Here is an 11,262-nt window from a genome sequence, read left to right as displayed (position 1 = left end):
GTTTAAGATCAGTGCTGGCTAGTTCATTAGGGTTCCTAGGAGGGAAGTAGGTCAGGGACAGTGACCCAAAGCAAAGTGTGTCTCTGCAGGGGGTCTGGGGCTCAGGGGGATTAGTAATCAAGTGCTCAGGTAGCAGAAAGAGTTGTTCTGGTTCAGCAAGGGTGTATCTACCCCGTCTCCAACAACCTTTACATAGTAGATTGGTCACAATAGCTACAGATTAAACCAAAAGTGTTTTTATCATCTACAGTAAGTGCTACATCTATAGTTAATGATGGATGCACAAGAAAAATACTAGATGTCTAAATAAATAGTCTAAATCCAGAAACAGCAATACAGTATACATATATATACATATATATACATATATATATATATATATATATATATATATATATATATATATACATATATATACATATATATATATATCAGCGAAATAGGTGACATGCAAAGCCCAGCATCACTTACAACCAGGCAAAATATACATACTTGGACATTTTGAGAAAAAAAGTAAAAATAAGAGATATACAGGTGGGGGGCAAAGGGAGGAGCCACCAGGTGACAAGGGAGGAGGAGGGCTTCATAACATTCAGGCAGACTGAGCAGCAGACTGCGCAGACAGTTAGTGAAGATGACTCCCCAGCTCTACATCACTGTGTACAAACAGCACTTCACCTCACCCGGGAGAGTGAAACGAACCCAACTTCGACCTACCTCAGCCCACCGCAGGAACAACCCTCAGCCTCGGCCGGTAACACACACACACACACACACACACACACACACACCTGCACAGGTTTAAAAAGACAAAAGTATTTCTGATTGTGCAAAGGGATTTAGAATTTCTCCTGCAGTGTTTTAGTGTAACTGCAGTGTAATTTGATGTCAGACTGGTCTAATTGGTTCACTTATTATTGGCGTGAGGTGTCTTAGACTAATCGGTGGCTGATTGTTTACATTTCCCCATGCTTGGTGAAAGTGGTATCCCATCTATTATTCAGTACTTCCTCCATGCCTGTGTATTTATCAAGGTGTGGAGTAAACAGTGGTAAGAGGAGAGCATGGTCACTCCACTGTAAAGCTAAAATACCTAGAGACCCAGCACACTCAGTCTCACAGCTTTCAGTGTATCATGTCATATTATAAAGGTAATGACAGATGACTAGACTAAAGACATGTGGGGAGGAATTTGTATTATAAAAGAGACTACACTGACCTCAGAATTAGGTGTATACTAGATGTGGTACATGTATCAAATGATATAGTATGATATAGATGAAAATTGTACCCACAGCAGCTTGGATGGAGTTTTCTCTATTTATGGATAATTCTGACTGGGATAGAAGAAACCCAATTAAAAAATTTAAGAAGTAAAAAAAAGTATTTAGTTTGAAAAATAGCATTAACTTCAACTAAAGTTTCTGTTAACTATTTGTTAGCTCTGCACAACAGCCTGGAGGAGTTTTAAGACTTTGCCGTGTCCATTCCCAAACATTCATTCTCCTTTACTCACATTTTGGTAGAATGACTTGTGTGTTCAGGGTCATTGTCTTGCTGAGTCATCCACACTCAGTGGCGATGAATGTTCTTTATTTGTAAATAATCTGGTGGAGTCCAAACTCTTTAGTGAGTGTCAGCAACTCTTCTTCCAGGGTCTTCAGAAGTCACACTTCTATAAACCTGTGTAGTCAAGGTCAGACTCTGTTTGTGAAGACCCCGATTTCTCTATTTGAAAATCTGATTATGTTTAGCCTCACATTTATGCAGATATAGAGGAAATTCTAAACGACTGAGAAACTTTCATGCAGCACTGGTTATGCAGGCCTACGTGTAGAAAATAACATAAATTGAATCCAGCAGACAGTGTATATGAGAGGTTTGTAACTGTCATGTTCCTTTCTTTGCCTTTCCAGGACTTTCTGTTTCCCTGGAGCCTTCAGCCCAACTACAGGTCAACCAAGACTCACCCACGCCCCTCACCCCCCGTGGGCAGTAGTCGCCCTCTCTTCCCTCCTGTCAGACATCTGTCATTTCACAGTCCAGTTACAGCGAGTCCTAACAACTGTCTAAGCACTGCAGCAGAACAAGCTCTGCCCTCTGCTGACAGGCTGAAAAACCTACATTTCACTGAGCCTAACGCTGCACAGCTCGATACAGCTTTAAAGAACCCACAGAGGTAGCGATCAATCAGTTCAATCCATAGGCCAGAGATAACACTAAAGAAATACTGATTCGGATTGATTTTCTTTGCAGGAGAATGGATTATCAGATGAATGTCCATCCACTCTCAGCACGGTGAGAGAATGACCTCTGACCTTGTGGCCTTTAGCCCTGGACAATGCTAGTTAAACTGATGAACCCTCAGTAAGAACTGAATGTTATAAAATACTACAAATACTGACTAATACTGTATTATTTTTCCAGGCAACGTGCCGGTGTTCACCTTCAGACAAGACCCCAGACTGGCAACTCTCCTGCAGTTTCACACCACTTTCCATGCATACAAAACTGCAGGTCTCGGTGTAACAGCGCTCTGGATCATAGGTGCATATTTGCTTGCTTTTAACAACATAAAAACGTAATTGTCTGAAAAAGAATATCTCTTTCTTGTGTATCTAAATTAAATAATTCCCACTGTGGGCTAATCTTTGCTTTGATGGTCTATCCACAGCAGTTGCTACAGCTGCTTCCATGTGGTGAAGCCCTACCAGGCTGGACACTACATCATACACCCAGAGTTCGTGTCTGAAAGCCTTTCTTAGGACTATTTAAACACTAAATTCCTCAGCGGGGACTGGGGTCCTGCACAGGTCCTCGAGGGGGTCTCCGTGGGCCCTTCAGAACAATGAGGAATCGTTAACTTCACTATTGTTTAATTCTCTGCTAATTAACCCTGTGTGACAATGAATAATGTAACTGTAGGCTGCACTCTCAGCACTATTACTTTCCTGCATGCAGCTTGGAACAATTCACCCCATAATATGTGGGAAAGAGCTTCCCATTAGGAGTTTGTGGTGAATGAATGAATGTGTGGTGAATAAGACACTATGGCCCAAATGTGTATCTGTACATGACATTTACTATCTATAAAAATGTACCCCATGATTAGAGAGATAGTTCATACTTTTATTTATATAAGTTGTTCTTATGGCTCGAAAAGTTAAAACAGAAATAGTCCTTAAAACAATGAAACCTACTCTTGTTGTGATTATTTTGCAGTAAAATCAAACAGTGGACTTAAAATAAAGTCATTGTAAACAAACCCCAAACTCTGGCAGCATTATGCTCCACACATGTTTTTGGTATATTGGTATATTTGCATTTCACTATACAAACAGAATATCATGTAAAGATGTAAAGTGTGATCAGCTCAACCTGTAGAATAATGAACTACAGAGCGCTGCTCCCACCTTGTGGACTACATTTCCCTTGCTGTAATGTGCGTAGACACGTCGGTTACGCAACGTCGTGCCTGTACGTCTGTCTCGGACCTTTTTGTTTTTTTCCTGCGGACTGTGGAAAACAAGTTTGTGTTGGAGCTGCTGAGCGGGCTGCTGCTGATCGGTAGGCAACAATTCTTTGAACGAGCGACTGAAACGCGGTGAACAATGCTCACACACATTTACAGGAGATACGCGTTGTTTTTCCTCCCGTTAACTTTCTCGCACCACCCACCGAGACGCACGACACGTCGGGACACGCACTGTTCATAGCTGCGGGCATGTTAGAAAACTTTATTCTCCTTTGTGATTATCGCGTGTGTGTAAGCACTGTGCGTTAATGTTAAGTGGACAAATCACGAATTATAGAAACTTTATCTCTAAATTGTAGAAACCTCCACGTTCAAATTGGGGCTCGTCACTGCTGATTAATGCTTTGGGTCCTCTGCACGGTTCTGCTGTCACAGTCAAAGACATAAAGACATAAGCACAACACAGCGAGGTGCAACACACTCACACAGTAACTGAGATGAGACCTGCTCAGGCTCCTGTTCTTACTGCATAAGCACATCTGTGTTTATGTGAGTACAGATAAGGAATCTGCTGAAATGAGCCATCTCACCTTAAACACAGCCACGTCCTTATTTATTTCTAGAATATTTCTAGCTTCTTCACCCTCTTTTTGTTAGGAAAAAAAAAACAAAAAACATGACCTGAAAGCTGTGTTTTGATATTTTGATTTAATCATTAGCTTTTCTTTTTAGTACTGTTGGATCTTTTTTTTTTTTTTTTTTAATAAATTTTGTAAATAAGAGAAACAATTAACTAGTAGTAAGTAATTTTAAGTCATCTTCATAGCAGAACATTTTAGATTTGGATTAATGAACTAAACAAGCAAATTTAAGATATCACCATGGACACAAGTTCTGGACCTTATTGATCTGTTAATTAAGAAAACTAACCATTTAAAGGAACTGTTAGTTGCAAATCAGAGATTGTTCTATGTTTCTTAATTTAACAGAAAAAGCTGTCAGACACAGTCTTTATACAGTATGCCTCACAGACATTAACATCTGACTTAACTGGTAAATTTCACTAGTTCAGCAACCAGCAGAGCGGATCTTCAAGGAACCAACAGTTAGTTCTCAGCTAATAAATGATGGGCTTATGTTATCACTGGTGTTGTTTGGGGAAATCTATACAATGGGGGGTTGAACACAGAATTAATCAGAATGATTAGATTATTATCAGGACACAATAACTAACATCAACTAATTAATTACCCTTAAGAGTTTCTCATGTCCCTGCTAAACGGGGCCAGTAAGCCATGCAGGAGAAACAGATACTGTTTGTGGCTTTTCTCTTTGTATTTTTTTCTAGCACGAACCAGGTAACTTACTTTTATCATTAGTATGGCCTATTGGAGCACCAAGTGTATTTAGTATGCTTTGCTCCCCTTCCCAGCATTGGCAGAACTCAGAGGCCAAAATCCCCTTTCAGCTACTCTACTTCCTTACATACAAATGAGTCCTCTTTCAGTTGAACTCATATGTTAGAATTACTGCTGGGGACAACCACTTTATCCTCTTATGGGTAATTGGCAGTGGATTTGTTTTGTTAAATCTCTAACACATCTTTAAAGTTTACATCCTGACAGTGTAATACCTCTAAGTGCTGTGAAATCACTTTGTGTAGCAATGAAGTGCATGTACGACAATGCTAGAAACGTAATGGAGGCTTTGAACTGCCAGAAAAAACAAGATTGAGGCTGGGAAACAGGATGATATCTTGATTTGGCTGGTTTAGTTATCTGGAGTCAAGTCAATGTATGCTGACTGTTCACAACTATGAGTGATACTGTATTTCATAGAACAGTACCAAGGCAGTATTTCTGTAGTGATCAGTTTTACACCAAAAACCAGTGTTGATATGAGAAAACCAAATATTAGACTAACACTAACTCTTTAAGGTCTGTTATCTTTCACATGACAGGTGGGCAAACAGACATAACAACAGGGCCAAAGTCCTACAAAAGAGATTTCCCGGAAAAGTCTCCATGATCTGTAGAAAATCTACTATTGGATTTACCCACTGAAGAGCAAAAGTCATGTACCAAGTGGTACCAGGAGGAGCTGGGGGCACAATTACAGATGTTATCCTCAAGCAGAAACACAACAAGGACACTCGACCCTTAGTCGGAGCTGGAGTAATTGGCCTGGTGCTGGTGATTGCAGCAGTGACTGCGTGGTGTTATTACATAGCCTCTCTTCGCAAAGCTGAGCTGCTTAAGACTCAGCTGCTGGATCTGAATAAAGATGGCTACATTATCCGCAACCAGGGAGGGTCTATTGTTTTCAGAATGGATTTCAGGTTGGTAATTTAAACAGTCTTTGAAATTTAAATAATGTGGAATGATAAATATTTCATATTTCAGTACATCATGAAATGAAGGTATTTGTACAAATTTGTACAAATGTCTTGAACTTCCTCATTAAACTGTTCTCTCGGGAGAAATGTAATTATTTTAAAATCTCGGCAGGTCAGGGACATTGGATTTGGATTCCTGCTCCAAGGAAGGTGAGATTCTGAGCTGTGGACGCACCACTGATAGAAAACTTAACTTCTTCATTAAGACAGTGCGCCCTAAGGACACAGTGCAATGCTACCGTGTGCGCTGGGAAGAACTGGTTCCTGACATTCCTGTTGAACATGCCATGACGTACAAGTTTGCTCATTGGTATGGGGGTGCAGTGTCAGCAATTCAGCACTGGCCTATTTCTATTTCTGGCCAACAAGCTCCCAAACCATTTGTTACCAGTGACATCTACTCAAATCGCAATGAATTTGGTGGAATTTTGGAGAGTTATTGGCTTTCATCCAATGCTACGGCCATCAAGATTAACAATTCTGTGCCCTTCCATCTGGGCTGGAACGACACAGAGAAGACCATGTACTTCCAGGCGCGATACAACGATAGTCCCTTCAAACCAAACACAGGGGAGGCTCCATGTGCCGAGCTTAGTTACAGAGTGTGTGTGGGCTTAGACGTGACATCCATACACAAGTACATGGTCCGCAGATACTTCAACAAACCAAACAAGGTGCCAGCCAAAGTCATGTTTCGGCATCCTATTTGGTCCACTTGGGCACTACATAAGACTGACATCGATCAAGAGAAACTCCTGACGTATGCTGCCAACATCCGCAAATATAACTTCAACTGCAGCCAACTGGAACTTGATGACCGCTACACCACACGATACGGGGATTTTGAATTTGACCCAATAAAGTTCTCCGATCCCTTGGCCATGTTCCAAAAGCTGAAATCAGATGGATTTTCGGTGTCTCTGTGGATTCACCCTTTTGTTAACTATGACTCTGACAACTTTCATACTGGTGTAGAGAGGGAACTGTTTGTCAGGGAGCCTACAGGCCGGCTACCCGCCTTGGTACAGTGGTGGAATGGCATTGGTGCCATTGTGGACTTTACAAATCCAGAAGCCCGTGATTGGTTTTCCTCCCAGTTGCGTTCACTGCGCTCTAGGTATGGGTTGTCGTCTTTCAAATTTGATGCAGGGGAGACCAACTATTTACCATGGAAATTTAGCACCCGAACTCCCATTCGAGACCCAAGCTTTTTCACAAGACGTTACACTGAAATGGCTGTTCCTTACAATGATAGAGCTGAGCTGCGTAGTGGCTACCAGTCCCAGAACATATCATGCTTCTTCAGACCTATTGACAGGGACTCTGTGTGGGGCTACGAGTTGGGTCTCAAATCTCTTATCCCCACAGTGCTTACCATCAGCATTCTCGGCTATCAGTTCATTTTACCAGACATGATTGGAGGGAATGCCTATCTGAACCGCACAGATGGAAGTCGTGCATTACCTGATCGAGAACTTTATATCCGATGGCTGGAGCTGGCAGCTTTCATGCCCTCCATGCAGTTTTCAATTCCGCCATGGGAATACGACAATGAGGTGGTTGAAATTGCTCGAAAATACACAGCTCTTCATGAGAGTATTGTGGCGCCACGGGTCCTGGAGCTGGCTAGCGAGGTGCTACAGACAGGGGACCCAATCATACGGCCCTTGTGGTGGATTGCTACAGGTGATGAGACAGCTTATAAAATCGATTCTCAGTTCCTGATTGGAGATGACCTCATGGTAGCCCCAGTTTTAGAGCCTGGAAAGCAGGAGCGTGACATCTACCTCCCTGCTGGCCGTTGGAAGAGCTACAAGGGGGAGAGATTTGATATTAAGAAGCCGCTGCATCTCACAGACTATCCTGTAGACCTGGATGAAATTGCTTACTTTCTTTGGGTGTAGTAACAAATAATGCAAAGCTTAACAGACTTGATTTGCCCATGCTCCAATTTACTTATGAGTTAACCTTTGATTTGATTCAAATTAAATGTTTATGCTCGAGACATTGGACATCATTGGAAAATCTTTTCTTTACACTTGAAGAAATGGAAATTTTTTACATATAATATCACAAATGTGAAATGCCATCACCTCCTCTCATTTTATGCCATTTAGGTTAAACTAATGAATGTGACATTGTCTTTTTTTTTTTTTTTTGTTTATTAGAATTATACCAAAGTAGGGTCCTTTAAAACCAGATAATGCAACTTTTGATGACTGACATAAGTAGCAATTACAGGTTAATTATAAATGGTGAAATATACAGTAGCAGAAGAAGAACAAATTCAAAAAAATAAAAAAAATTGTGTTCTTATGCTACAAAACTTCAATCACGAATATATTTTTGTGGTGAACATAATTACAATCGAATTCCATTTTATAATAACATAATGACCATATGTCGCATAATCGACTATGGTTAGAAAAAGAGCCTAAACTCTACCTCACACAGGACTCTGGACTTAAATTTGTGTCTGCAGTTTGTCAGTCCTGCCTGTTAAATGTAAAGTTACACATCAGTATCTATATGTTTGCTAAGATATTTACTGGCTAACATTTTTACCACAGGCTACAGTAAGTTAGGCAGCAGCAGCTAAATCTTATAACGTATTAAAGTGAGTAACAATATACAATGATGTTTATGGGTTCAAGAAAATGTTAATTCAGCTTTTAATGGTTACATAGTCTTGTTTTAAAGACCCTACAGGTCATTGGAAATATACAATATACAAAAAGGGAATATGCAAACTGTGAATTGAGTTATAATTGTCATTGTATATCATAGGGATGGTAGATTTTTGAGTGTCACAGTACTTTAAAGTAAATACAAGTCAAACAAATCATATAATGGGAGGGCGATAGAAGGGGTGCCATTATTATCGTAAGGCAGATAGTAGGCTACATAAAACCTTTTAAAGCTGGAAAGGTTCAATTCAGTTTGACTGAGATATCCTACTTTCCCTTTGACACTAATGACTCCTTTATGCCTGTGCTCTGAGATACTTCTCAGCAGGTCAGGTTTTATGCGTCACTTATCAGGATGAATGCTTGAAGTTTAATCATTACGAGCTGCATTCGCCTTCATTTGTGTAACAAAGTGTCATGTGACTACTCCTCTTCCAGTAGAAGATGCATTTTATTAGGTACTAAATATTTCAGGTTCTTCAGGTAACAGCTTTCTCAGGCTCCAGCATGTTGGAGTGATCTTGTAACTATCTTTTAAGTGTTTATCTGACACTCAGTGTGGCTCGTGGTACTATCACGTCTATAGCATTGATTAACACAGCTGAGATAATGAGAGTTAATAGGAAAATGAGAATTTTTGGAAGTTTGAAAAGTATAAGCTAAATAACAATAATAAATATGGATTTGTTGTACCCACATGGTATGGGGTGGGGTTTAGTAACATTAAATGGTACCTATCACATTAAATAGTACAGTGTATTTGAATTTTGTTCAAATGAATGTTTTGCAACATCAGTGTTATCAGTATGATTTGTTATGCTAAAGCTTTATTATTCCTACATTGTTTTATGTTGTTCTTAGATTTAACCTTTATGTTAATTTACAAGTTCAAAAGCCATAGAGCCCAGTCCACTAACCTCTTCATTCTCCACTATGTATAGCTGAAGCATTTTTTCATGCACGTACTGTGGCCTTAGTTCAGAGTGTGTTGGTAATGTTGTGTATCTTAACATCTTGAGAAAAACCTCAAATTGATCTTTTTATCAAACTCAGGGGAAGGCAGCAAAACATATTGCTTTGAGTGACATCCCACAAAGTAAATCTGATAAAGACTAATATTGGCAACATGGTGAAGGGATAGTTAGGTTGCACGATTCTCTGTTTTTATTCATGACTGAATAAAAGCACAGACCTGATATCTAACGTGAAAACTGTTGTTTTGTGTTTCATGATTTTTGAAATCCTGTGGTGCAATTTCCCATTTGGCAGAATCAGTTTGATTTATTTCTACTGCTGTCTGTTTTTCTAATGCTGCCCTTCACTTCTTGGTGTACTTTGACATGTGGCCTCCATGCTGTCCTTTGTGGATTTTGCTTGTGCCTTCTGACATAGTTTGGTTGTAACAACCCTACCTATTTATAGCACTTCTCACTTACCATCTGGGCCAGACCAGTCTCTAACGCTATTTCTGTCCCAGAAGGTCTTGCATTGTGGCATGACTGAGACATGGCTGTTTATTTGCTTGTGGCTTTTTGTGTTTGCCTCAAATTAACAACAAACTGAAGACTCTGAGCATTAGCGTGTGACTAAAGGGCAGCATTAATTCCAGCAAAAGTTCATATTCAAAGTAATTTTGTGTGGATTACATTTGACTTTTACATTGAATTGTTTTCAGCTTATTTTGCATGGAAAACACAATAATCGTTTCAAACATTGCATGGTGTACAAAGCACATTTGCTACATTATACCTTGACTGCCATTAACAGCGATCAATGTATGCCTGGCTTTTACTTTCTACACACACTGATAAAATAGTAGAGGAAAAAACACACAGGCCTGAAATTAGGGTCAGTAAGCTGACCATGCAATCATTGAGCCAGTAACAACCTGTAACCTCTTATGATTTGGCAATACATAAAACCTAATGTGCCTATCAATTTGATATTGAAAGAGGCACCTTAGAGAGACTTTTCCAACTTTTTGATGCCTAACTCATCATGGGGCAATAATGACAAGTTGATGAAAAAACTGTGCAGGTTGTTTGGAGGCGATGTTCAGATCAATAAATCATCTGGTGGTTCATGATGTGAGGCCAGAGTGCAACTGATGTAAAAGTATATGAGTGCACACACCAAGAATATGAAAGGTAAACTTACTGAAGTGGGTGATAACAGCAACAACATTCATTAGAATTACAGCATTAAATGCGATGGTTCTTTCTGAGTTCAAACAGTGTGGTTGCACCGTTTCTCACAGCCATATTCGATCTCTCATATGTTTGGGGAATTTATTCCATTTCACAACAGCGGGATATGCTTCAGAACAACTTCACTTTATTTGCCAATGCCTCATCTTTCTTCATAATTGATCTCGACTTGCAGCCTGTGCGGGGAGGACATACATTCATTGATTAGCTGTCTCTGTGTTGTTGGGATCGATATTATTTGTCGGTTTGCTTTCTGCAATCATATTGTTTGGTTCTGCCCATCTTTTCATGGACTGGGAAAAATAATTTATGTAGGAGCTTTAGGAAGAACTCAAAGGGCTAAATATTTCTACGAAGGCTAAAAATGAGGAAAGGCTAAACAGTAAATAGTAAATAGTAAATGATTGGAGATGAAACTATGAGACTTCTCTCTAAATAAAAATAAAAGTAAACAATTATAAATAATGAAAAAAGAAGACAAGAAATCTCACAGGTTAA

General features: G+C 39.7%; 2 protein-coding genes across 2 annotated transcripts; both read left to right on the top strand.

Annotated features, from left to right (window-relative positions):
- Positions 1-634: 634 nt before the first annotated feature.
- LOC113153379 lies at positions 635-2,765 on the top strand. Its single transcript, XM_026346976.1, has 5 exons — positions 635-754; positions 1,917-2,179; positions 2,257-2,298; positions 2,428-2,547; positions 2,675-2,765. The coding sequence occupies exons 1-5, from the start codon at positions 635-637 to the stop codon at positions 2,763-2,765; spliced, it is 636 nt and encodes a 211-aa protein (XP_026202761.1).
- A 736-nt stretch (positions 2,766-3,501) lies between these two features.
- Positions 3,502-9,768, top strand: myorg (myogenesis regulating glycosidase (putative)). The gene is made up of 3 exons (XM_026349559.1): positions 3,502-3,567; positions 5,436-5,813; positions 5,983-9,768. Exons 2-3 carry the CDS (start codon positions 5,551-5,553, stop codon positions 7,772-7,774), a joined length of 2,055 nt encoding a protein of 684 aa, XP_026205344.1. The 5' UTR covers positions 3,502-3,567; positions 5,436-5,550; the 3' UTR covers positions 7,775-9,768.
- Positions 9,769-11,262: the final 1,494 nt, after the last annotated feature.

The sequence above is a fragment of the Anabas testudineus genome, chromosome 5 (assembly GCF_900324465.2).
Source record: "Anabas testudineus chromosome 5, fAnaTes1.2, whole genome shotgun sequence".
NCBI classification, from domain to species: Eukaryota; Metazoa; Chordata; class Actinopteri; order Anabantiformes; family Anabantidae; genus Anabas; species Anabas testudineus.
This window is presented reverse-complemented; position numbering and strand designations above follow the sequence as displayed.

Bases quoted from the DNA above. Each gene is read 5' to 3' on its own strand.
- LOC113153379 (XM_026346976.1), top strand. From the start codon at position 635: ATGACTCCCCAGCTCTACATCACTGTGTACAAACAGCACTTCACCTCA. The intron at 2,299-2,427 runs GTGAGAGAATGA...TTATTTTTCCAG, and splicing joins GTCCATCCACTCTCAGCACG to GCAACGTGCCGGTGTTCACC. The intron at 2,548-2,674 runs GTGCATATTTGC...GTCTATCCACAG, and splicing joins AACAGCGCTCTGGATCATAG to CAGTTGCTACAGCTGCTTCC.
- myorg (XM_026349559.1), top strand. From the start codon at position 5,551: ATGTACCAAGTGGTACCAGGAGGAGCTGGGGGCACAATTACAGATGTT. The intron at 5,814-5,982 runs GTTGGTAATTTA...AAATCTCGGCAG, and splicing joins GTTTTCAGAATGGATTTCAG to GTCAGGGACATTGGATTTGG.